The following is a 26,518-nucleotide window of genomic DNA, read 5'->3' on the forward strand; positions in this document are numbered from 1 at the left end:
TTGTGAAGTACCTAAAGGGTTAATAAACTTCTTGAATGTGGTTTTGAACACGTTGAGGGGTGCAGTTTTTAGAATGGTGTCACTTTGGGGTATTTACTGTTATATTGACCCCCCAAACTCACTTCAAATGTGAGGTGGTCCCTAGAAAAAAATGGTTTTGTAAATTTTGTTCGAAAAATGAGAAATCGCTGGTCAACTTTTAACCCTTATAACTTCCTAACAAATAAAAACTTTGTTTCCAAAATTGTGCTGATGTAAAGTTGACATGTGGGAAATGTTCTTTATGAACTATTTTGTGTGACATCACTCTCTGATTAAGGGTACAAAAATTAAAAGTTTGGAAATTGCAAAATTTTTACAATTTTTGACAAATTTCCTTTATTTTCACAAATAAGCGCAAGTCATATCGAAGAAATTTTACCACTAACATGAAGTACAATATGTCACGAAAAAATACTCTCAGAATCAGTGGTATCCATTGAAGCGTTCCAGCGTTATAACCACATAAAATGACAGTGGTCCGATTACAAAATTAAGGCCTGGTGATTAACCTACAAAGTGGCTTGGTCCTTAAGGGGTTAAACATTAGCTTCTTTTGCTGCTGTCCTGCTAACAGGTAAACATAGACTTTACCCAGAGTTGTGTCAGCAGTTTTGCATTTCTTTTACATGTTGTCACTTATCACATAATACTTGACTTGTTAGTAGCGCAGCTTGCAGCCCATAGCAAAAGCTTTCACTCGATATCATGGAAAATTTTACAAGTCAGAAGACCATTTCCATTGTCGGTGGTGGATTGGTAAGTAAACAATTAAAAAGAAAAATTAATTATGTTATCATTTGAATGTCCTCTTTATTGGATTTTATTTGTAGGAGATTGTGCTTACTGTAAAACTGTATGGACATCTGGATACAATTATGAGTTAACAAAGAGCATTTTACATACACACTGGAGTCTGCAAAGAAAGGACCAAAAATCCCAGAAAGAGCATAGGATTAAAAGATAAAGGGCTTGCTCACATAAGTGTATGCATTGGACGAGGGCTAGACATTGCTTTCTCTTATACCTCTCAGACCAATGTTATTCTATGGGGCAGTGCAGATCAGCATTTCTTTTCTCATACTGATACCACAGTCCAATTTCCGCAGACTCACAGAATAGGGAAGATGGAGAAATGTTGTTCTCCATCTTCTCCTGACAGTGTGCTCTGATTCTCTCCTCTGAAACAATCGGATTGAGTTTAATTGGAGTGTCATTAACATAATTGATCTGGTTCTCTCTTGTTAGAGAGCCCTACTCAGCTCCCTCTTCTCTATAACATGACGTCTGCAGATTGGAATGCATTTTCAGGGTGACAGGTTCCCTTTAAACAAAATATTATATATAAATAGCAACACACAGCTCACTGTATGTATTTAGCGAAACTGATTATTATCTAATATTTCAAATGATCTTTTATGGACTTAATATTGCAAAATATTCTGACCATAATCTAGTAAAGCTCAATGTGTGTATATATGTGTGTGTGTGTCCGGGATTGGCATCTGCACCGTCGCAGCTACAGCCACAAAATTTTGCACAGTCACACGTCTGGACCCCGAGAGCGTCATAGGCTATGTTGTGAGGTGAAATTTTAAGCCCACGCGTTCCAATTCACCAAACAATTTTGCCCCTATCTACATAATGGGGAAAAAGTGTATGTATTGGCATCCGCACCGTCGCAGCTACAGCCACAAAATTTTGCACAGTCACACGTCTGGACCCCGAGAGCGTCATAGGCTATGTTGTGAGGCGAAATTTTAACCCCATGTGTTCCAATTCATCAAACAATTTTGCCCCTATCTACATAACGGGGAAAAAGTGAAAGGAAAAGTGTTGGAGGCAAATTGACAGCTGCCTGATGTGAACAAGGGGGACTGAAAGAATGAGAGCGATGGCGCCAAAGAGTATATACCGTACGGTATACTACCGTAAGGTGTACTAAGGTATACTAAGGTGGGGCCCTGACATGGGATACTCACCACACAAGGGGATATGAACACACACACAAAATGCGCCACACACTACCACGTGCTTCAACACATATACCACCCTCAGCACACATTTCACCACACATACACCAATCTCACCACATAAAAGTCAAAACACAAAAGTCGCCCCTCAAAACTCGCCACGCTGTCCCAGAGCTGTTTAAAAGATAAAAAATGAGCTGTGATTGGTTGCTATCAGCAACAGTTTTCTTTGTAGACAGTTGTGGTAACTGAGGCCTATTATTCTTATCATTTCTATGGTGTTATCGTCCTTCTGTAAAGCTGGAAATAACACAATTTATTACCGTGCCAACACAGACCACCCTCTGACACAGACTGCAGGGGGAGCCCAGTATCACACAGGATAGGATTAGATACGCGGCTCAGCAGTCAGTATCACACAGGATAGGATTAGACACACAGCTCAGCAGTCAGGGGGCTTTACACATAGCGATATCGCTAGCGCGTCACCGATTTTGTGACGCAGCAGCGATATCGCTACATGTGATACTTACCTCCGACCGGCTCCCCCGCTGGCTATCGCTGATCGCGCGAGATCGTCCACGTTCATTTCTCGTCGTCAGCTTCCTGCTGGCGCCAACGAGCGAGCTATGGACTCGGGCGGAAGACGGCGGTCATCGCTTCATCTGAAAGGTAAGTACGACCGCCGAGCATCGCTACATCGCTGGTGAGATCTGCCTGTGTGGCAACTCACAAGCGACCGTTTAGCGATTCACCAACGATCCTGACCGGGTCGTATCGTGGTCGGGATCGCTGATGCATCACTAAATGTAACGGGGCCTTTTGGACACACGGCTCAGCAGGCAGTATCACACAGGATAGGATTAGATACACAGCTCAGCAGTCAGTATCACACAGGATAGGATTAGACACACAGCTCAGCAGTCAGTATCACACAGGATAGGATTAGATACACGACTCAGCAGTCAGTATCACACAGGAGAGGATTAGGTACACAGCTCAGCAGACATTATCACACAGGATAGGGTTAGATACACAGCTCAGCAGTCAGCATCACACAGGATAGGATTAGATACACGGCTCAGCAGACAGTATCACACAGGATAGGGTTAGATACACAGCTCAGCAGTCAGCATCACACAGGATAGGGTTAGATACACAGCTCAGAAACAGGATGTGCCAAAGGAAAGGACATTTTCATTCCAAGAATTCCACTCATTCCTTCTGATTTGTTTTTTGATTTTAAACGCCTCCAGTTTCCAGTTCAACTGCTATTTGCAATGTCCTTTAACAATGCTCAGGGACAGTCCTTGAAAGTAGTAGGGATCGATTTAAGTAGTAGGGATCGATTTGCAATCTCCATGCTTTTCTCATGGTCAACTTTACGTGATCTGTTCAAGAGTTGGAACTGCCAAAAATCTGTTCATCTTTGCACCGAAAGTAAAAACCAAAAAATGTTCTTTATCAAAAGGCTCTTGAATGAGATGAAAATAAAATACTATCAATACTTGGGTAATCGTTTAGTTAATTTGTGTTGCAAATCTGTAGTGTTGAATATATGATGTGAAATGTTTTTATGTGCAATATAATCATTATAATTTGTTATAACTAACCACACTTGGTTACTATGCCCAGGCAACGCCGGGCTCTATAAATAGTTATGTTTTATAGTAGCTTAATTTTTTTAATATTGAAATGTATTTTAATGTCATTCATTTAATTGTATAGCATTTTTTCTTATCAAAACATATCAGAAAAAAAGCATAGTTTACAGCGATCACTATTGGATGGGACTGAAGAACTCATTACACAGTGAGTGTGCTGTAATTCCTCCCTCCGCACCTTGACTGACTGACTTGCTGCACTGCTCACATGCTGCAGAGCAGAATATCAGTCACAGAGCAGCGGGCATGATTGCAAGCTCGCTCATTGTGTAGTGAACGGTGACTGCTACAGCCCAGTTTGGTCCCGGTGATTAGAAATTAGTCACTGGAGGGAAAATATACCTTCATCTTATCCCAATTGCTGCATTTTCAGTTAGCTTGCCACACAGGTTTAAAACAGTATTTGCCTGCAGATGTGGCTGAAGAAAATTACTGTTTTCTTGCTAAAAGGTTCTCACTAATACGGCGCATACAATAAAACATGTTGTACTCACAATAACACAGTACTCACATCACACAATCACTATGCACACTTTACATAAGTACACACATTAAACGAGCCTATGACACAAGGCTTAAAATCAACATGCATGTGTGCCAAAAGCACCTCGCATACATCACACAAGCAGCATTCATGCGTCACAGAAGCACCACGCACACTTCACACAAACATAGCATACACGACATAAGCAGAGCACATACACCACCCAAGCACTGTGCCTGTGTCACACAAGCAACACGCACATGTCACAAAAGCACAGCTACATATAATTTCACACAAACACAGCGCACATGTCACTCAAGCACCACACATGTCACACAGGCTCTGTGAACATGTCACACAAGTACAGCATACACATGACACAAGCACAGCCACACGTCACATCATGCAAACATAGTACAAATGTCACAAACACAGCACACATATTCGCACAAGCGTTGCACATCTGTGGCACAAACATAGCACACATGTGTCACATTTCCTCCAGGACATGATTCTACAACGTCTGCTTCTGTCACCAAGTGCCACCATAGTTATTGTGCTGGTGATGGTTTTATACAGGACATGAAGCTCAGGGTGACACAGGCTCTGTGCATCCTGTGTGTGGCTGGAGTGGCTAAGAACAGTAATGTCAACCAGTTTGGCAGTATGGGTGTATGTGCTGTTCAGTTAGAGTAATCTACTTCCTGCTTTGGCTATGTGGCCAGTACTACAACCTACATATGCCTAGTGCTGAAAGCTGCCAAATATAGTTTCACTCAATTTCAGTCCTCTAGTAGCTACCTCTACTTGATTGTTATATTTATGTTCGATTTCATGACTATTCTTTTGTCTCTTGATTCTGTTTCTTTACTTCCATTCTGGTTCTGACTTTGCTACTTGATCATCCCTTCTAATCTGCACCATCGGCCAGTAACTCATTCCCTGGCCCAACCGAGGGGGCCCTGTGTAAGTCTAGATCCCTGAACCGGGGTAAAATGCTCATATCCAACACACTCAACGGCAAAGCTAAAAAGCTCCACTCTAAAAATTAGGCACTGTCTACTAACAGTGCTAAGCCCTACCCACTTTCCTGCATGCTTGATGTTACTTCTTAAAATGTCTTTTTGAAGTGAGAAGTGAAAAAATTGGACATTAAGGCCAAATTAAGCTTGGTCCTTAAGGGGTGAATGACAAATAATTTTTTTGTGATCATATTTGCCTCCCTGTTTATTAGCAGTCATAACTCTTTTTCACTAAATGGCTGTATAAGTCTTTGTTTTCTTTGTGCACAGATTGTATTGTTTTTGTGATGTAGGGCTCTTTGGTTATGCAAATATAGAAAGAAACATTTTTTTAATTTACTTTTTTTTGCTTTTATTTTTTACTGATAACATATACTGAGAAACAGGAGGAAATGGAATCCATAACTTCAGGCAATATTAGCTGGAATAGATTACAGATGCCATGTTGTATTTGAAGAAACCCTAAGGCGCCAAAGCGGTGGCTACAAATTCCTACAAATAACTATATTTTTAAACTACACCCCCAGAGAATTCATCTAGGTGAGCAGTGACCATTTCGGATCAGCTGCTTTACAAAAGTTTATAACATTGCCACTAAAGAAAATATTTTTTTAGTTTTGATTTAGCCCCAAGTTTCACATTTCAATAAAGATTACAGAAAAAGTAGACCACACAATTTATTTTGCAATTACTTCTGAGTACACTGATACCTCACAAGTGCTTAGAAACTACTGTTTGGGCACACAGTGGAGTTTGAAAGGAAAGGAGCCTATTTCATTTTAGGCGCAACTTAGTTGGAATAGACTGCGGGCGTCATCTCGTATTTAGAGAGCCAGTTAGGTGACAAAACAGCAGAAACCCACTACAAGTGACAACATTTTAGAAGCTACACCTCTTGAAAAATTCATCTATTGGTGTTGTGAGCATCTTGAACTAATAGTTGTTTCAGAAAATTTTTATAACATTAAGCCATGAAAATTAAAAAAAATACATTCTGTCCACTAAGATATTGTTTTGGCCTCTAATTTTACATTTTCAGAAGAGTTACAGGAAAAAGTGGACCACACAATTTTATGTGCAATTTCTCCTGAGTTTGCACATACTCAAATATGGTTGAAAATTTCTGTTTGGGCACTCGGCAGGGCTCGGAAAAGAAGGAGCACTATTGAATGTTTACCACATAATTTTGGCAAGAAAAGATTGCAGACGTCCTGTTGCATTTAAAGAGCACCAGAGGTCTCAAAACAGCAGTAACTCAGGACAAATGAGCCCATTTAGGAAACTACTCTCCTCAAGGAATTCAATTAGGAGTGTGGCAAAGATCTTGAACCCGGAGGTGATTTACTGAATTTTCTAATACTTGGCTGTGAAAATTTTCTACTAAAATGTTGCTTCAGCCCCATGTTTTGCATGTATTGCCTGTGAGTGTACAACTTGATGAAGGTAATGCCTGTGAGTGTACAAGCTTATTCAGATGTCAGATTTTTGCATTTTGTACCTATAGATGTGAATGGGGAAATTCACATGTCCGTGATTTATGAACACGTCATATTTTGTTCTATGGGTCAGTGGAAAATTTGAATAGCACTCAGATGCAATCCAGGTGTTGTCCATTTTTCACGGACTCGTAGATAGAAAAAGCTAGATAAAGTTTAATTGCTTCTCATCCAAGTGAAGCTGATAAATATTGCACAACACTCAGAAGGTAAAAACTCACACTGACCAAACTCTGTTTAAACCCCCCCACAAAATTCTAGTTATGTTTTTTGAAGTGTATGTGACATGAGTGAGGGAGTGGTTGGATGCAGGGGGTGAATGAAAAATCTGAATCAAATATGACCCCATGACAGTGGGCATGTAGCTGGGGAGTAGTTCTAGAACAATACAAGGAAATGGCAATAGGTAGGGTAGTGGAGGGAGGAAACACAAGGAGTTCAATTTTTTACAGATTCCTTTTTAGATAGAGGGAAGATATAATGTTAGAGACAGCTGAAAGACATTCACTGGTATATTATGGCAATTCAGCAGTGATGTCAGGAGACAATGTGTATAATTGGGTGTCAGCATAGAGATGGTACTGAAAGCTGGATATACTGATGGTTTGTCCAATAGGGACAGTAAATAAGAGGACTGAACCCTGAGGAAACCCGACAGTAAGGGGGAGAGGAGAGGAAGAGAATCCAGCAAATGATACAGAGAAGGAGCAGTAAGAGGGGTAAGATGAGAGCTAAGAGAGAACAGAGTCCTTGAGGCCGATAGAGCGGAGCATAGTGAGAAGGAGCTGATGATCCACAGTGGTGAATGCTGCAGAGAGATTCAGGAGAATTAGCATGGAGTAGTGATCATTAGATTTAGCTGTTAGTATTTCATTAGATACTTTAGAAAGAGCAGTTTCAGTAGACTGTGAGAAGCGGAAATCAGATTGTAAATGATCAAGAAGAGAGTTATCTGAGAGATAGTGGATTAGATGGGCGTGGACTAAGTGTCCCAGGAGTTTAGAGATGAAGAGAATATTAAAGACAGATCTGTAATTAGTATTAGCTGCACATTTCTAGTAGAGGAATGTTTTTTTAAGTAATGAATGTATGATGGTGTGTTTAAATGAGGAAGGAAAGATACCAGATGAGGGAGAGAGATATTTTAGTCAGGTGAGTGGTAACAGCAGGAGAAGTGACTGAAAGAGATGTGAGGGACTGGGGTGACTGGTGCAGTTAGTAGGGTGAGAAGATGGAAGGAGCCTGTTAACTTCTTCCTTGACTGGTACAAAGATAGAAAGTGAGATAGATGCAGTGCAGGAGGGAGGAGAATGCATTATATTAGGGAATTGGGAAAAAAAATCCTGTCTAATTGTTTCTTTAAAATAATTGGCCGGATCGTCAATGCGGAGATTGGTGGTTGGGGCCTGCATTCTTGGATTGTTGAGAGAATAAAGTGTCAAGGAGTCCTTTAGGATTGTTGGATAGTGAGGTGATAAGGGTGTTGAAGTAGGTTTGTTTGGAGAGGTGAAGGACAGAGCTGTATGTTTTAAGCACAAACTTATAATGAATGAAATCTTTGTACAGATTGGATTTCTCCACAGACGTTCGGCACAACTGGAGAAAAAGTGATTGCAGCATTTGCCAGGGTTGACGCTGTCTGTGCCAAGTTGTTCTATGTGCAGAACGTGCAGCTTCATCCAGGGCATTTTGCAATATTTCATTATGAGGCCGGCGTCACACTAGAGAGAAATACGGACGAGTGATAGGCGTAAAAACCACGCATTGCACACGGACCAAAGATTCTCTATGGGGCAGCTCCCATCAGCCGTATATTTCTCGGCCGTATTTTACGGTCTGTGCCAATCGCAGCATGCTGCGATTGTCAGCGTATTCCGCCTGCAATACGCCAATGTAAGTCTATGGGTGCGCAAAAAAACGCATTACACGCGGACCAGATGTGTGACTTGCGAGAAATACACATCGGGTGTCCTTTAGAAAAGCCGGCAATTCAGTGTGCAATACAGTAAAATCACACTGACAGGTTTAATAAAGAAACGAAAGAATAAATATATACACATAGAATACATATATATGGGACCCGTGGAAGCGCTAGAACAGCGCGAAACGGCCGTTGTCAGCTTGTGAACACTCTTGCCACTCTACTCTGACCTGACATGTAACTACGTGTCAATAAAGGAGCTATATTTCATCCTGTCGAGTGTGACCTTTTTCTTCATATGGATTCAATTATTTGATCACTGCAAGGTCAAGCACCCAGGAGCATTGGATGACAGCTTGCTGCCAGACGCATACCATCAGCTGATATATGGTAATAGCGTTGCCGTCCGCTACTTCTATTTTTTAACTCATTATATATATATATATATATATATATATATATATATCATTGAGACACACACATATATATATATTTATTTTTCATAAAGTTCTACATAGTAGAATAGCTGCAAAATCAATTGCCGGCTTCTGTAAGATCATTCCCCAACCCGACATGAAATGACATATGGTTTACACGCAGTAAACCATTTCATTTCATGTATTTTTTTAATGTCCCTGACTAATAATTAAATTAGGGTTTGTGTGTAAAATTTGGGCCGTCTTGGTGTTAAATTAAGGGGTTGATTCGTTGGAAAAAAATGCGTGGGCTCCCGCTGCAAAATCGCAACCAGAGAGGTAGAGCAGGTGAGTGAGGGCAGATTTTAATAGCCTTGAGAGAGACCATTGTTTTTGGCCCCCCCAGCTACAAAAATCTGCCCACAGACACCCCAGAAAAGGCGCATCTATGAGATTGCTGCGGGGGACTTGATTGAGCAGCGGAGAGGTAAGGATATGGTAGCTTTTTTGTTTTCTTTTTGTTACGGTCGATTGTTTATTTTTGGATTACTAGAGCAATAAATCTTGTCAAAAACTAGGTGTCTTTATTTCATTAAAATAATTTTTAATTAATGTCTGTGTGTGTTTTTCAACCGTTTAATAGTCTAGGGTTAATAATGGATAAGTGTCTTATTGACACCTCTCCATTATTAATCGGCTTAATGTTACCTTCCAATTGCAAGATGACATTAACCCATTAATATTAATCCATTAGCCACCTCTACAGGGCAATGGGAATAGAGAGGATAAGTGCCAGAAAAGGCGCATCTTATAGATGCGAATTTTCTTGGGTGTCTGGGGGCAGATTTTTGTAGCCAAGGGGGGGCCAAAAACGATGGTCTCTTTCAAGGCTATTAAAATCTGCCCTCACTCACCTGCTTTACCTCTCTGGTTGCGATTTTGGCATGGGAGCCCACACATTTTTTTCCAACGAATTAACCCCTTAATTTAACACCTAGACGTCCAAAATTTTACACACAAACCCTAATTTAATTATTAGTCAGGGACATATAAAAAATACATGAAATGAAATGGTTTACTGTATGTAAACCATGTGTCATTTCATGTCGGGTTTGGGAATGATTTTACAAATGCTGGCAATTGAATTAGCGGCTATTCTGCTATGTAGAACTCTATGAAATATAAATATATGTGTCTCAATGACATGTGTATATATATATATATATATATATATTCTATGTGCATATAGCTATTCTTTCGTTTGGGTTTTAACCTGTCATTGGGATCCATTATATGTCCATTTTGCAAGCCTGCGAGAAAATCTCGGCATACGGATGCCATACTGATTACATACGGATGCTTACATGCGCAAAATACGCAACCACACCTTGACTACAGATGACATACAGAGCACTATTTAGGGGACATTTCTCCGTATTATGCATGTAAAATACGGACCGTATTTCTCGTAGGTTAATGCGACCCCAGCCTAATGTTTCAAAGCAGCATTGGGACATGATAGGGAGGAGATTGGGGCCAGTGATTACTGCAAATTCTACATAAGTTTGTGGGTATTAATGTCATGACGACCCCCAGGTCACCAAGCTTTGGAAAGCATCTTTGACCATGCTCAAAGCATGGACTAAGAAGCTTTTGTGCAGGTATAATGAATTACATGTAATGCATTATACCTGCGATCAATGTCAGAAAAAGTTAACTCCTTTCTGACATCTGATGCAATAATCCATTCATGTGCCCTGGGACAATTTGACCAGGGACAGATTATTACATAATTTCAATCTCCTGCGCATTGCAGCAGTGTGATTCTGACAGCTGACACCTGGCACTAAGTGCTAGAAGCGGGAGGCGGCGGAGGGCTGCCAGCCCCTCTGCCTTTGGATCGGAGACTCCTATTGTTCCCATGGTGAACCGATGTCGTCATGATGACATCCGGGTCACCATAGCTAGGAAACTTGCTGATCATGTGCAGTGGATGATCAGCAAGTTTCTCTGGAAGTGCAGAGATGACAGTTTATACAGCATGGGGATGCTGCTGCAACATCAGCCTGGAAAAAATGATAGTCCCATAGAAGGACAATGTTAAAAAGTTTAAAAAAAAGTAAAAAAAAAAGTTTAAATGATTGTAAAAATATTTAAAAAAAAATCAAAAGCCATTGTATCTATAAATAAATGTTTGAATGAAAAAAATATAAACAATAAAAGTACACATATTTGGCATCACCGCTTCTGCAACGACCCGACCTATAAAACTGTCCCACTAGTTAACCCCTTTAGTGAACACCATAAAATATAAATAAAAAACAAGCAAAAAACAATGCTTTATCACCATATTGCTAAACAAAATGTGAAATAAAACGCAATTAAAAAGAACGATATAAATAAACATGATACCATTGAAAACGTCATCTTGTCCCGCAAAAAACAAGCTGCCATAAAGCTCCATTAGAGGAAAAATAAAAAAGCGATAGCTCTCAAAATAAACTGATGCAAAATAATTATTTTTTTCTATGAAATAGGTTTTATTGTGTAAAAGCACCAAAACATAAAAAAACTATATAAATGAGGTATCATTGTAATCATACTGACCTGAGCAATAAAACTGCCTTATCAATTTTACCACACTCGGAACGGCATAAACCCCCCCACCCCACCAAAAAAATTCCTGAATTGCTGATTTTTGTTCATTATGACTTCCAAAAATCGGAATAGAGAGCGATCAAAAAATGGCTAGTGCGCATGAGCCATTTCCCTCACCCCTATCACTTCCGATAACGCTCTGACACTGACACGCAGGGTAAGCTTGCGTGTCATTGAGCATTGGGAGGAAGTGTGTCATTGGGGGTGGGGCTAAAGCGTCATGCGCCGCAATGTGCTGATTGGTCCTCGGCTGCAACACATTCACCTTTTGGATTTAAATACCGGGCCGCCCCTCACCTTGGACATGCCCCCTGAAGAAGCTGGTGGCGAAACGCGCGTCGGGGTGAGGGGATGCCAGGAGCACCTCCGTTTACCTTCTGTAATTATGTCCTAATGCAGGCTTTCTGGCCATATTATTCATTTATACTGTAGTCATATTCGGGGTATTTTAGTACTGTTCCTGTTACCATGCACTTGGGGAATTCTTTATGAAATATAGGCCATGCTACTTATGTGATTAGGAGATTTTTTGATCATTTCAGTCGGTTATTTAACTACATGTTACAGGGTAATTTTTGTGTTTATTCATTTTGATAATATTACTTGCTCCTAGTCAGCTGTGTATTAGTAATTGTTGGACATTGTATTTTGACTTTTTATATACTATGAGGATAATTGTCTGCATATGAATATCATTATGTAAATCCCTGGATTCATGTTCATATTATTGGACTGTTGTTATTTAAGCCCTATAAGGATTATTATACAGGTGTGCTCTTGCGTCCCCATATACGGCATATTTGCTTTTTTGTTTCTTGTTGTATTTTTAAAAAAAGCATGTAATAAAATTGTTTTTTATTTATCTTGGGATCTCTTCTAAAGGTACTGTCACACTTAGCGATGTACCAGCGATCCCGACCATCGATATGACGCAGTCAGGATCGCTGGTACAACGCTAAGTGGTCGCTAGTGAGCTGCCACACAGGCAGATCTCACCAGCGACATCGCTGGGGACGGGGGTCGCTACTTACCTGTCACACTAGGCGATCCTGCGTCCTCCCGCCCGACTCCACGCTCGTCGCTCATCTCTCCACAGGATGCGCCGCAGGAAGCTGACGATGAGAAACAGTCCAGGACGTTCTCGCGCGATCAGCGATAACCAGCGGGGGAGTGGGTCGTAGGTAAGTATCACACACAGCGATATCGCTAGCAATATCGCTATAACGTCACAAATTATAGCGATATAGCTAGCGATATCGCTTAGTGTGACAGTACCTTTAGTCCTATATTCACATACACGGGATAGTTTGATATTAGCGATCAAAAAATGCCATGTGCCTGAAAATTGGTACCAATAAAAACGTCTACTCGTCCTGCAAAAACAGGCCTTCACATGACTATGTGTGTCAAAATATGGAAAAATTATAGCTCTCAAAATGTGGTGATGCAAAAACAATTTTTTGCAATAAAACGAATTTTAGGCTATGTGCACACGTTAGCAGAATTTTCCTGAGTAAAACCTGACTCCTTCCAAGGAAATCCGCATTTTTATTTTTCACGTTTTTTTTGCGGTTTTTTGCACTTTTTTCGCGTTTTTTTTCTGGAGCATCCAAATTCTCAATGAATATAGTTGAAAATCTGGAATTTTCTGCAAAATTAATGAACTTGCTGCGTTTTTTTGGCGGAAAAAAAGCATCATGTGCATAAAAATTGCAGAATCCATTCTAATAATGGGATGCTTAATGTATGCGTTTTTTAAGCATTTTTGCAGGGAAAAAATGCTGAAAAAACGTGAACCTGTGAACACAGCCTTAGTAAGTGACAGCAGCCAAACATGAAACCCCATATAAATCTGGTATCGCTGTAATCGCACCGACCCAAAAATAAAGTTATCTAATCACTTATACCACACTATGAATGGTGTCAAAATAAATAAAACCAATTCTTCACCTGCTGTTGATTTTTTCATTCTGCCTCCCAAAGATCACAGTAAGGCTGTGTGCACATGATGCAGAATTCCTGCGGATCCGCAGCGGATTTTACCGCGCAGAAATGCTGCGGATCTGCAGTGTGATTTACAGTAGCATGTAAATCAATGAAAAAAAAAACACTGTGCAGACGCTGGGGATTTTTCCGCGCGGTTTTCCTGCGGTACAAAATTCACAGCATGTCTCTTCTTTTGTGCGGTTTTCCACCTCCCCAGTCTCCAAATCCGCAGGGGGAAAACCGCAGTGGAAAACCGCACAAAAGCCGCAAGAAAACCACATTAAAAATGGAAGAAATCCGCAGGAAAAAGGCAGGTCATTTGACCTGCAGATTTCATCAATTCTTCGCGGAAAAATCCGCAGGGCAAAAAAGTACGTGTGCACTCAGCCTATGGCTCGGCGCACATTTATTCTCCATTCTGCGCTGAGCACTTGCACCGGGGTTTCCGTGTAAATCTCCGAAATACATGATTCAGACGGAACCTCTGGTGGAAGATTCCATATAATGAAGCAGATGGTGTCACTGTGGACAGCGTCCATCTTTTTAGGATTGCATAAAAGTGCTGTCGGACAAAGGTTTGTGGATTTCTGAAACAAAGGACAATGCTGAACAGAGGCCAGACATAGTCCAGAATAACTATGTTACCTCATTATAGTGAATGGATCCCTCAAGGGTTTCATCTGAATCATATCACTCAGAGAATTAGATGGAAACCCCAAAGTGCTCAGCGTAGAGCGTCGGATAAATGTGATCCCAAACATTTTATAAAATGTTCACAATAAAAGCTTCAACTCAATCCAGAAAAAAAGCAAGCCCTCACTGCGGTCTGTCATCTGTTACTGAAAATATAAGGGGCTTCGACGTTACTGGTAGCACAAAGACTCTGGAAAAGCGAAATGGCTCCTCACACGACAAGAGAAATTTAGCAAATTCTCCGCTCTCAAATCCAAGCCACACAGTGTACCTAAACCACATATTGCGTCCATGCTTGGCATTTCTGAAGTGATGAGAGTCCACCTAACTTACTGGTGCATGTCTCCAGAAGCACGGACTGTGCATAACATACTGGTGACTGCATCGCACTGGTTACTACAGTGTACTGGTCACTACAATGGCAATTTGCAATTTTCACACGGCAACATTCATTGCTGCTTGTTTCTGGAAAATACCCATGGAGTCAAAATCTTCATTACAACTGTATACAAATTCTCCAAGGGGTATAGTTTCCAAAATGGGGTCACTTGAGAGGGGATTCTGCTCTTCTAGTAATTAGGGGCTCTGCATATGGAGTCAGCAAACCGTTCTAGGAACATCTGCACTCCAGGAGCCAAATCTGTTCCTCCAAATCCTCTCTGTATGGCTAATTAGTACTGTACAGCCACATATGAGAAATTGCCATGTTCATTAAAAATTGTGGGACCAACTTTGATGCCATTTTTACCCACTTCTTGTGTGAAAATGTAAAATCTTGGGCTAGAACAAAATTTTGGTGGCAAAAATATAGTTATTTTTTCTTCACTGCCCAATGGTATAAAATTCTATGACACACCCGTAGTGTCAATATGATCACTGCACCCATAGATGAATTCATTGAGAGGTGTAGCGTGTAAAATAGGGTGACATATGGGGGGTTCAGCTGTTCTGGCATTTCATGAGAACTCCCAGTGTCTCATGGCACCTGCAAACCATAACAGTAAAATCTGTTGTTCCTTGCCTTCTGAGCTTTGCACTGTGCCTGAAAAAAAATTCCCGATTACATGTAGGGTGTTGGTACACTCAGGAAAAAATGGACATCAGTTTGTTATGAAAAAAATCCTATTGCCTCTTAGAAAAATTAAAAACTTGGGGCTAAAACAACATTTCAGTGGTAAAAATGTAATTTATTCTTTCTTCACCGCTCAGTGGTATAAAATTCTGTAAGGAACATGCGGTGTCCATATGATCACTGCACCCCTAGATGAATTCATTGGGGAGTGTAGTTTGTAAAATGAGTTCACATATAGGGGTTTCTGTTGTTTTGGCACTTGAGGGGCTCTGCCAATGTGACATGGCACCTTCAAACCATTCCAGCAAAATCGGAAGTCTAATATGGCACCTCTTCCCTTCTGAGTTTTGCACTTTGCTTCAAAAGTGATATTCCCCAATATATGAAGTATAGGCGTACTCAGGAGAAATTGCACAACAAATTTTATGGTGCAATGTTTCCTGATACCCTTATTAAAATGCAAAATTTGGGGCCAAAATAACCTTTTTTGGGGGAAAATATGATTTTTTTTATATTCACAGCACGACATTATAAACTTCTGTGAAGCACCTTGAGGTTCATGGTGCTCACTATGCATCTAAATACATTCCATGAGGGGTCTAGTTTCCAAAATGGGGTCACTTGTGGGGGGGTTTCAACTGTTTAGGCACATCAGGGGCTCTTCAAATGGGATATGACATACGCTAGTGATTCCAGGAAATTGTACATTCAGAAAGTCAAATGACGCTCCTTCCCTTCTGAACCCTGCTGTGTGCACAAACAGTAGTTTTTGCCATCATATTGGGTATCGGCGTACTCAGGAGAAATTGCACTACAAATTGTATGGTGCAATTTCTCCTATTACTCTTATGAAAATGCTAAATTTGGGGCTAAAAACATTTTTGTGAGGAAAATTAGATTTTTTAAAATTTTACGGTTCAACAATATAAACTTCAGTGAAGCACTTGGGGGTTCAATGTGCTCATCACACATCTAGATCAGGTTCCTGAGGGGTCTAGTCTGCAAAATGGTGTCACTTGTGAGGGATTATCACCGTTTAGGCACATCAGAGCCTCTGCAAACATGACTTGGTGTTCGCCAATTGTTCCAGCAAATTTTGCATTCAAAAAGTCAAATGGCAGCTCCTTCACTTCCGAGCTCTGCTGTGCATCCAGACCATGGTTTTCTCCCTCATATGGGTATCAGCATGCTCAGGAGAAATTGAACAAATTTTAGGGTCTATTTTTTCCTGTTGCCCTTGTCGAAATAAAAAAATTGGATCTGAAGTCAATTTTTGTGAAAAAAGTTAAATGTTAATTTTTCTTTAAAAAAATTCCTGTGAAGCACTCGAAGGGTTAATAAACTTCTTTACTGTGGTTTTGAGCACCTTGAGGGGTGAAGTTTTTAGAATGGTGTCACTTTTGGGTATCTTCTATCATGTAGACCCCTCAAAGTGACTTCAAATGTGATGTGGTCCCTGAAAAATATGGTTTGGAAAATTTGGTTCCAAAATTGTGCTGATGTAAAGGAGACATGTGTGAATTGTTATTTATTAATGACTAGATGGAGGCCCGAAGCTATTGCATTGAAAGGGCGGTAATGTCACAATGGGGCAAACTTTGCAGTGTTGAGAATCTCTCCCCCCAAGTTCTCACCCACCTATCCACTCTCTCTTTCCCCATGTGCTGACTTCTCCTGTCTGTGCTCTCTTGTTTGACCTGCTACCCCCCTTGTCTGCTGTCTCTCTCCTTCCTGTGCTGTGTTCTCTCCTCATGTGCTGTCCCGTTTGAGCTGTCTCCCCCCTGTGCTCTGTCTCTCTCACCCATGTGCGCTTTCTCCCTCCCCCATCTCACTACGCCTGAGTGGAATTCACGCAGGCACAGTAAATCAGACTGCCGCCACCTGAGTGTAGACAGATAGCGGCAGTCACATTAAAACTGTGCATGCGCTCCTCCTGTACAAAGATGGCAGCAGTCAGTGAATCATTCGGCTGATCCCGGCGGCAGCGTGTTCGCAACGGTGTTCCTCTAGTGGTACCACACAAGAGGTTGCGTACAGTGCATACAGTGTGTGTGTGTGTGTGCGTACGGCATATATAGTGTGTGTGCATGTGTGTGCGTGGTGCGTACGGCGTATATATATATACCACCAGCAGTTTCCATATTGAGACACCCATCACTTGAGTGTTCTAATATGGCGGTCGGTGAACTTCTGGGATCCGGACAAATCTAGATGGAACAGGATGTGAAGACTTTACAAGGTAAGTATATATTAGATTTTGTGTCACATATCTCTGTGATTTAGGCTATGTGCACACCTATGCAGAAAATTTCTGCATGAAAACCGGACTTCTTCCCAGAAAACACACGGTTTTTTCAGCACTTTTCCCCGCGTTTTTTGTGCGTTTTTTGCATAAAAACGTGCGTTTTTTATGTGTTTTTTTCCAGAGCGGCCCCAGTCTCATGGAAAATAGATAGAAATGCGGATTTTTCCGCAATGTTAATGAGCATGTTGCGTTTTTTAGTGCGATGCGTTTTTTTCGTGGAAAAAAACAGATCAATATGCACAAAAAGTGCAGAATGCATTAAAATGAATGGGATGCTTCTTTTAAGCGATTTTTAAGTGTTTTTGCCTGTAAAAATGCTTAAAAAACGCTTACGTGTGCACACAGCCTTAATGGCATTAAAATGCACAGTTGGAAAATTGCAAATTTTTTGCCAAATTCCCATTTTTGTCACACATAAACGCAAGTAGTGATGAGCGAGTATAATCCTTGCTCAGGTTTTCCCGAGCATGCTCGGGTGTCCTCCAAGTATTTTGGCGTGCTCGGAGATTTAGTTTTCATCGCCTTATCTGCATGATTTGCGACTTGTAAGTCAGGCTGAATACGTGTGGGAATTCCCTAACAAACAGGCATTCCACACATGTATTCAAGCTGTCTAGCAGTCGCAAATCATGCAGATAAGGCGATGAAAACTAAATCTCCGAGCACGCCAAAATATTCGGAGGACACCCGAGCATGCTTGGGAAAACCCGAGCAATGAGTATACTCGCTCATCACTAAACGCAAGTCATACCAAAGAAATTTTACCACTATCATAAAGTACAATATGTCATGAAAAAACAGTCTCAGAATCACCAGGATCCGTGGCAGCATTCCAGAGTTATTACCTCATAAAGTGACAGTGGTCAGAATTGTAAAAATTGGTCTAGTCATTAACGTGCAAACCATCTTCGGAGGTAAAGGGATTAAGGGTAACTTGTCATCTCGACAAATGCTATTTATCTGCAGATATAAGGTTATCTGTAGGTAAATAGCATTTAAAGCCTGATTAGCCGTCTCAATGGAAAAGCGTTGGCTACAAGAAGAGAATTAAGTTTTAGGCTGTGTGCCCACGTAGCGTTTTTTAAGCGTTTTTGATGCGTTTTTCATGGTCAAACCTAATCAAAAACGCTTAAAAGAAGCATCCCATTCATTTAAATGCATTTTGGCCTTTTTGTGCCAATGGATGCGTTTTTTACCGCTAAGGAAACGCTTAGCGGTAAAAAACGCAGCATGTTCATTAATTTCCGCTTAGTTCCGCGTTTTTGGCTATTTCCTATAGTCCAAAAGACGCGCGGAAAAAATCGCATCAAAAACGTGCGTTTTTGGACTACTTGCTAGAGATGGGGTGCACCTTACGAAGACTGGAAAACATGTATTTGGAAGTCGACTTGCTACACTTGTAAGGAGAGCTTTAACCCCTTCACCCCCAAGGGTGGTTTGCACATTCATGACCGGGCCAATTTTTACAATTCTGACCACTGTACCTTTATGAGGTCATAACTCTGGAACGCTTCCATGGATCCCGGTGATTCTGACATTGTTTTCTCGTGACATATTGTACTTCATGTTAGTGGTAAAATTTCATTCAAATAACTTGCGTTTATTTGTGAGAAAAATGGAAATTTGGCGAAAATTTTGAAAATTTCACAATTTTCCAACTTTGAATTTTTATGCCCTTAAATCACAGAGATACAGCACACAAAAAACTTAATAACTAACATTTCCCACATGTTTACTTTACATCAGCACAATTTTGGAACCAAAAGGTTTTTTTGTTAGGAAGTTATAAGGGTTAAAAGTTGACCAGCGATTTCTCATTTTTACAACACCATTTTATTTTTAGGACCACATCACATTTGAGGTCACTTTGAGGGGTCTATATGATAGAAAATACCCAAAAGTGACACCATTCTAAAAACTGCACCCCTTAAAGTGCTCAAAACCACATTCAAGTAGTTTATTAACCCTTTAGGTGCGTCACAGTAATTTTTTTGAATATTTAAAAAAAAAATGAACATCTAACTTTTTTTCACAAAAAAAATACTTCAGGTTCAATTTTTTTTATTTTACCAAGGGTAACAGGAGAAATTGGACTGCAAAAGTTATTGTGCAATTTGTCCTGAGTACGCTGATACCTGATATGTGGGGGGAACCACTGTTTCGGCGCATGGCAGAGCTCAGAATGGAAGGAGCGCCGTTTGACTTTTTCAATGCAAAATTGGCTGGAATTCAGATCGGACGCCATGTCACGTTTGGAGAGTCCCTGATGTACCTAAACAGTGGAAACCCCCTACAAGTGACCCCATTTTGGAAACTAGACCCCCCAAGGAACTTATCTAGATATGTGGTGAGAACTTTGAACCCACAAGGGCTTTACAGAAGTTTATAACGTAACATAGTAACATAGTAACATAGTAATTAAGGTTGAAGGGAGACTTTAAGTCCATCTAGTTCAACCCATATCCTATCCTAACTTGCCCTAACATGTTGATCCAGAGGAAGGCAAAAAAAACCCATGTGGCAACAGTAAGCTTCACATTGGGGAAAAAAATTCCTTCCCGACTCCACATACGGCAATCAGACTAGCTCCCTGGATCAACGCAATATTAAGGAGACTAGTGTATATACCCTGTAATATTATACTTTTCAAGAAAGGCATCCAGTCCCTTCTTAAATTTTAGTAGTGAATCACTCATTACAACATCATATGGCAGAGAGTTCCATAGTCTCACTGCTCTTACAGTAAAGAATCTGCGTCTGTGAGTATGCTTAAACCTTCTTTCCTCCAGACGTAGAGGATGCCCCCTTGTCCCCGTCACAGGTCTAAGAGTAAAAAGATCATTAGAAAGGTCTTTGTATTGTCCCCACATATATTTATACATTGTAATAAGATCACCCCTAAGCCTTCGATTCTCCAAACTAAATAACCCCAAGTGTAATAACCTGTCTTGGTATTGCAGACCCCCTAGTTCCCTAATAACCTTGGTCGCTCTTCTCTGCACCCGCTCCAGTTCAGCTATGTCTTTCTTATACACCGGAGACCAGAACTGTACACAGTATTCTAAGTGTGGTCGCACTAGTGACTTATATAGAGGTAAAATTATGTTCTCCTCATGAGCATCTATGCCTCTTTTAATGCATCCCATTATTTTATTTGCCTTTGCAGCAGCTGCTTGACTCTGGCCACTAAATGTGAGTTTGTCGTCCACCCATACACCCAGGTCTTTTTCAGTGACTGTTTTGCCCAGTGTTTTACAATTAAGCACATAATTATACAACTTGTTCGTTCTACCCAAGTGCATGACCTTACATTTATCCCCATTAAAGCTCATTTGCCATTTACCAGCCCAAGCTTCTAGTTTACATAAATCCTCCTGTAATATAAAATTGTCCTCCTCTGTATTAATTACCCTGCAGAGTTTAGTGTCATCTGCAAATATTGAAATTCTACTCTCTATGCCCCCTACAAGGTCATTAATAAATATGTTAAAAAGAAGCGGGCCCAAAACTGACCCCTGTGGTACCCCACTGCTAACCGTGACCCAGTCCGAGTGTGCTCCATTAATAACCACCCTTTGTTTCCTATCCCTGAGCCAGCTCTTAACCCACCTACACATATTTTCCCCTATCCCCATTGTTCTCATTTTATGTATCAACCTTTTGTGTGGCACCGTATCAAAAGCTTTTGAAAAGTCCATGTACACCACGTCCACTGCATTCCCTTGGTCCAGTCCTGAACTTACCTCTTCATAAAAGCTTATCAGATTAGTCTGACAGGAACGGTCTCTTGTAAACCCATGTTGATATTGGGTCATAAGGTTATTCTTCTCCAGATACTCCAGTATAGTATCTCTTAGAAAACCCTCCAGGATTTTACCCACAGTTGAGGTTAAACTTACAGGCCTATAATTTCCAAGTTCAGTTTTTGTCCCCTTTTTGAATATTGGCACCACATTTGCTATACGCCAGTCCTGTGGCACAGACCCTGTTATTATGGAATCTTTAAAGATTAAAAATAGTGGTCTATCAATGACTGTGCTTAATTCCTGCAGTACTCGGGGGTGTATCCCATCCGGGCCCGGGGATTTGTCAATTTTAGTGATTTGTAGACGCCGCCGTACTTCCTGCTGGGTTAAGCAGGTGACATTTAATGGAGAATTTTTATCCCTGATCATGTTATCCATCATGGGATTTTCTTGTGTAAATACTGTTGAAAAAAAGTCATGTACAGCGGTACAATTAAAAAATCATATTTTTTCCACAAAAATGATCTTTTCACCCCAATTTTTATTTTCCCAAGGGTAACAGGACCCTAAAAGTTATTGTGCAATTTGTCCTGAGTACGCTGATACCCCACCTGTGGGGGTAAACCACTATTTGGGCGCATGGCAGAGCTCGGAAGGGAAGCAGCGCCATTTGACGTTTTTGGCTGGAATTGAGATCGGACACCATGTCGCGATTGGAAAACCCCTGATGTACCAAAACAGTGGAAACCCCAACAAATGACACCATTTTGGAAACTAGACCCCCTAAGGAACTTATCTAGATGTGTGGTGAGAACTTTGAACCCCCAAGGGCTTCACAGAAGTTTATAACATAAAGCCGTACAATTAAAAAATCATATTTTTTCCATGAAAATAATCTTTTCACCCTCAATTCTTATTTTTCCAAGGGTAACAGGACACTAAAAGTTATTGTGCAATTTGTCCTGAGTACGCTGATACCCCACATGTTGGGGTAAACCACTATTTGGGCGCAAGTCAGAGCTCGGAAGGGAAGCAGCACCATTTGACGTTTTTGGCTGGAATTGAGATCGGACACCATGTCGCGATTGGAAAACCCCTGATGTGCCTAAACAGTGGAAATCTCCCACAAATGACACCATTTTGAAAACTAGACCCCCTAAGGAACTTATCTAGATGTGAGGTGAGCACTTTGAACCCCCAAAGGCTTCACAGAAGTTTATAATGCCAGGGCATCAAAATAAAAAAATCGTATTTTTTCCACAAACATGATCAATTAGTCGCCAATTTTTTTATTTTCCCAAGGGTAACAGGAGAAATTGAACACCAAAAGTTGTTGTCCAATTTGTCCTGAGTACGCTGACGCCCCATATGTGGGAGAAAACTACTGTATGGACACACGTCGGGGCTCGGAAGGGAAGTAGTGACGTTTTGGAATGCAGACTTTGAGGGAATGTTCTGCGGGTGTCATGTGCGTTTGGAGAGCCCCTGATGTACCTAAACTATTGAAACTCCCCATAAGTGACCCCATTTTTGACACTAGGCCCCCCACGGAACTTATCTAGATGTGTGGTGAGCACTTTTAACTCCCAAGTGCTTCACAGAAGTTTATAACGCTCGGGCGTGAAAATAAAAAAATCATTTTTTCCACAAAAATTATATTTTTGCCCCCAATTTTTTATTTTCCTAAGGGTAACAGGAGAAATTGGACCCCAAAAATTGTTTTGCAATTTGACCTGAGTAGGCTGATACCCTACATGTGGGAGTAAAACACTTTGGGCGCATGGCAGAGCTTGGAAGGGAAGGAGCACCACTTTTTCAACACAGAATTGACTGGAATTGAGATCAGACGCCATGTTGCATTTGGAGAGCCCCTGATGTGCCCAAACAGTGGAAACCCCCAATTATAGCTCCAAACCTAACCCCAACACACCCCTAACCCTAATCTCAGCCCTAACCCTAGCCCTAACCCTAACCCTAGCCCTAACCCTAACCCTAGCCCTAACCCTAACCCTAATGGAAAAATGGAAATAAATACATTTTTTTAATTTTATTATTTTTCCCTAACTAAGGGGGTGATAACGGGGGGTTTGATTTACTATTTATGGCGGTTTTTATGTTTGGCGGCTGTCACACGCTAAAAGACGCTTTTTATTGTAAAAATAGTTTTTGCATCACCACATATTGAGAGCTCTAATTTTTCCGTATTTTGACCCATCGAGTCATGTGAGGTCTTATTTTTTGCGGGACGAGTTGACGTTTTTATTGGTACCATTTTCGGGCACGTGACATTTTTTGATCGCTTTTTATTCCGATTTTTGGGACGCAGAATGAACAAAAACCAGCGTTTCATGAATTTCTTTTGGGGGGGTGCATTTATGCCGTTCCGCGTGCGATAAAATTGATAAAGCGGTTTTATTCTTCGGGTGAGTATGCTTACAGAGATACCTTATTTAGGTGTTTTTTTATGTTTTGTCAGTTTTATGCAATGAAAACTATTTTATATAAAAAATAATTATTTTTGCATCGCTTTATTCTGCGAGCTATAACTTTTTTTATTTTTTTGCGGATGATGCTGTGTGGTGGCTCGTTTTTTGCGGGACAACATGACGTTTTCAGCGGTACCATGGATATTTATATGCGTCTTTTTATCGCGCGTTATTACACTTTTTGTTTGCGGTATGATAATAAATCATTATTTTTTGCTTCGTTTTTTATTTTTATTTTTTAAGGGGTTCACTAAAGGGGTTAACTAATGGGACAGTTTTATAGGGCGGGTCGCTACGGACGCGGCGATACCTAATATGTGTACTTTTATTGTTTTGGGTTTTTTTTATTTCTAAAAAATGGATTTATTTGGGGGAATAGTTTTTTTTTTTCTAATTTATTTGGCGATTTTTTTAAATTTATTTTAACACTTTTTTTAATTTTTTTTTTTACTTTATTAAATAGTCCCAGGTGGGACATCACTGTCGCTGATCTGTCACATCACAGATCACTGTGACAGATCAGCAATCTGTCACAGGCAGTGCACAAGGCTTCCTCATGCCTGCGCTTTGCTTCCTGCAGGCCCCCGAAGGCCCCCATCGCCATCTTGGATTCGGGGGCCTGCAGGAAAGGAGCCCCTGGCAGCAGCGCTGCACATTGCGCTGCCGTGGGGGGCTCAGGGAAGCAAGGAGGGAGCCCCCTCCCTGCCGATGCTTCCCTTTAACTTCCGGTACACCGCGATCATGTTTGATCGCGGTGTGCAAGGGGTTAACGTGTCGGGGGCGGTCCGTGACCGCCCCTGACACATTGTGCCGGGTGTCAGCTGTGATAATCAGCTGACACCCGGCCGCGATCAGCGGCGCTCACCACGTGGGCGCCGCTGATCGCGGTAGACGTACTATCCCGTCCATGGGCATAGGGGCCCGGGTCCCATGGAAGGGATAGTACGTCTCATGTCAGGAAGGGGTTAAACTAGAACAACATGGGAAGGGAAGCAAAAGACCAGAAAAAGCCATACACCTGACAAATGCTATTGAGAACTCTGCTATTAGAAGTGGAAAGGAGGAACAAAGACAAAAGAATCTAATTAATAAAAATATTGGAGAAAGAGAAACCAATCACAAACTAAAATGTTTCTATACTAATGCACAAAGCATGGGCAGCAAACATGGAGAATTGGAACTACTAACACAGGAAAAGAAATATGATGTCATTGGAATCACTGAAACTTGGTGGGACGATACACATGATTGGAATACAAGACTAGAAGGATACAACTTATTTGCAAGAAACAGACTTGATAAACGAGGAGGAGGTGTCGCATTGTATGTTAGAAACACGTATATCTGCACAGAGATTGAAGCTTCAGAGACCGGGAGTTCTGTGGAAACTGTTTGGGTAAGAATACAAGGACAGAACAATGGAAAGGACACCATTGTAGGCATTTACTACAGGCCACCTGTGCAAGCTGAAGATATGGATGAACTCTTTATGCATCAAATGACCAAGTTCTCCAAAAAATATGACATAGTTGTCATGGGAGATTTCAACTATCCAGACATTTGTTGGGAATCTCTCTCAGGCAAAACTAACAGGTCAAGGAAATTCTTATCCTCTCTTGCTGACAACTTTATCTTCCAAAAGGTAGGGGAGAAAACAAGGGGAGCTGCTACCTTGGATCTAATCCTTATAAACAAGGAGGAAATGGCTGAGGAGGTAAAAGTGGCTGGGACCCTAGGAGGTAGCGACCATGCTATTTTAGAATTTTGGATAACTAGAGGAGGAAGACCTGTGAAGACTCAGACGTCAAGGTTAGATTTCAGAAAGGCAGACTTTAAGGGATTCAGAAAGAGAATTGGAGGGATCCAATGGCTGGATATCCTTAAAGACAAAAATATCCAGGAAGGATGGGAAATCTTGAAAAATGAAATTCTCAAAGCACAATTGTTAACAATTCCAAAAAGAGGGAAGAATAGGAAGCATTTAAGGAAGCCAGGATGGATGAACACAGAACTTAAGCACATGCTAAAAAGGAAGAAAAAAATGTTTATAAAATGGAAAGAGGGAGGCATATCTAAAGAAGAATATAATGCTGTCTGCAGACCCTGCAGGGCACAAATCAGATTACTAAAGCTGACAATGAATTGACGCTTGCAAGAGATGTCAAACGCAATAATAAAGGATTTTGGGGATATGTCAAAAGTAAAAGAAAAGTCAAAGATGCTATAGGATTTTTACAGGATGAAAATGATGAAATGGTAAGACAGGATGTTGAGAAGGCCGAACTTTTAAATTCCTATTTTGCATCTGTTTTCTCTCAGAAAGGAAATGTAACATCAACTGTTCTTCACTGTCCTATTAAGGGAATAGAAGAATCCAGGATATCTATAAACAGAAAGATAGTGAGGAAACACTTAGCTAACCTAAATGAATTCAAGTCTCCAGGTCCAGATGAATTACACCCCAGAGTACTGAAGGAGATAGCAGAAGAAAATTTTGAACCCCTCTCCATAGTCTTTGAAAATGCTTGGAGAACAGGAGAAGTCCCAGAAGACTGGA

The 26,518-nt window shown here is 40.8% G+C and overlaps 1 protein-coding gene across 2 annotated transcripts in view; it reads left to right on the plus strand.

Moving 5' to 3' along the window:
- Nucleotides 1-662: 662 nt before the first annotated feature.
- KMO (kynurenine 3-monooxygenase) overlaps nt 663-26,518 on the plus strand; it is a 509,384-nt gene continuing 483,528 nt past the window's right edge. For both annotated transcript variants that reach the window (XM_073585735.1, XM_073585736.1), the window contains exon 1: nt 663-798. In XM_073585735.1, coding sequence (XP_073441836.1) covers nt 748-798 — 51 coding nt within the window. In that variant the 5' untranslated portion in view covers nt 663-747. The remainder of the gene's footprint in view (nt 799-26,518) is intronic.

The sequence above is a fragment of the Dendrobates tinctorius genome, unplaced genomic scaffold (assembly GCF_039654945.1).
Source record: "Dendrobates tinctorius isolate UK_male_01 unplaced genomic scaffold, ASM3965494v1 ptg000087l, whole genome shotgun sequence".
In the NCBI taxonomy this organism is placed as follows: Eukaryota; Metazoa; Chordata; class Amphibia; order Anura; family Dendrobatidae; genus Dendrobates; species Dendrobates tinctorius.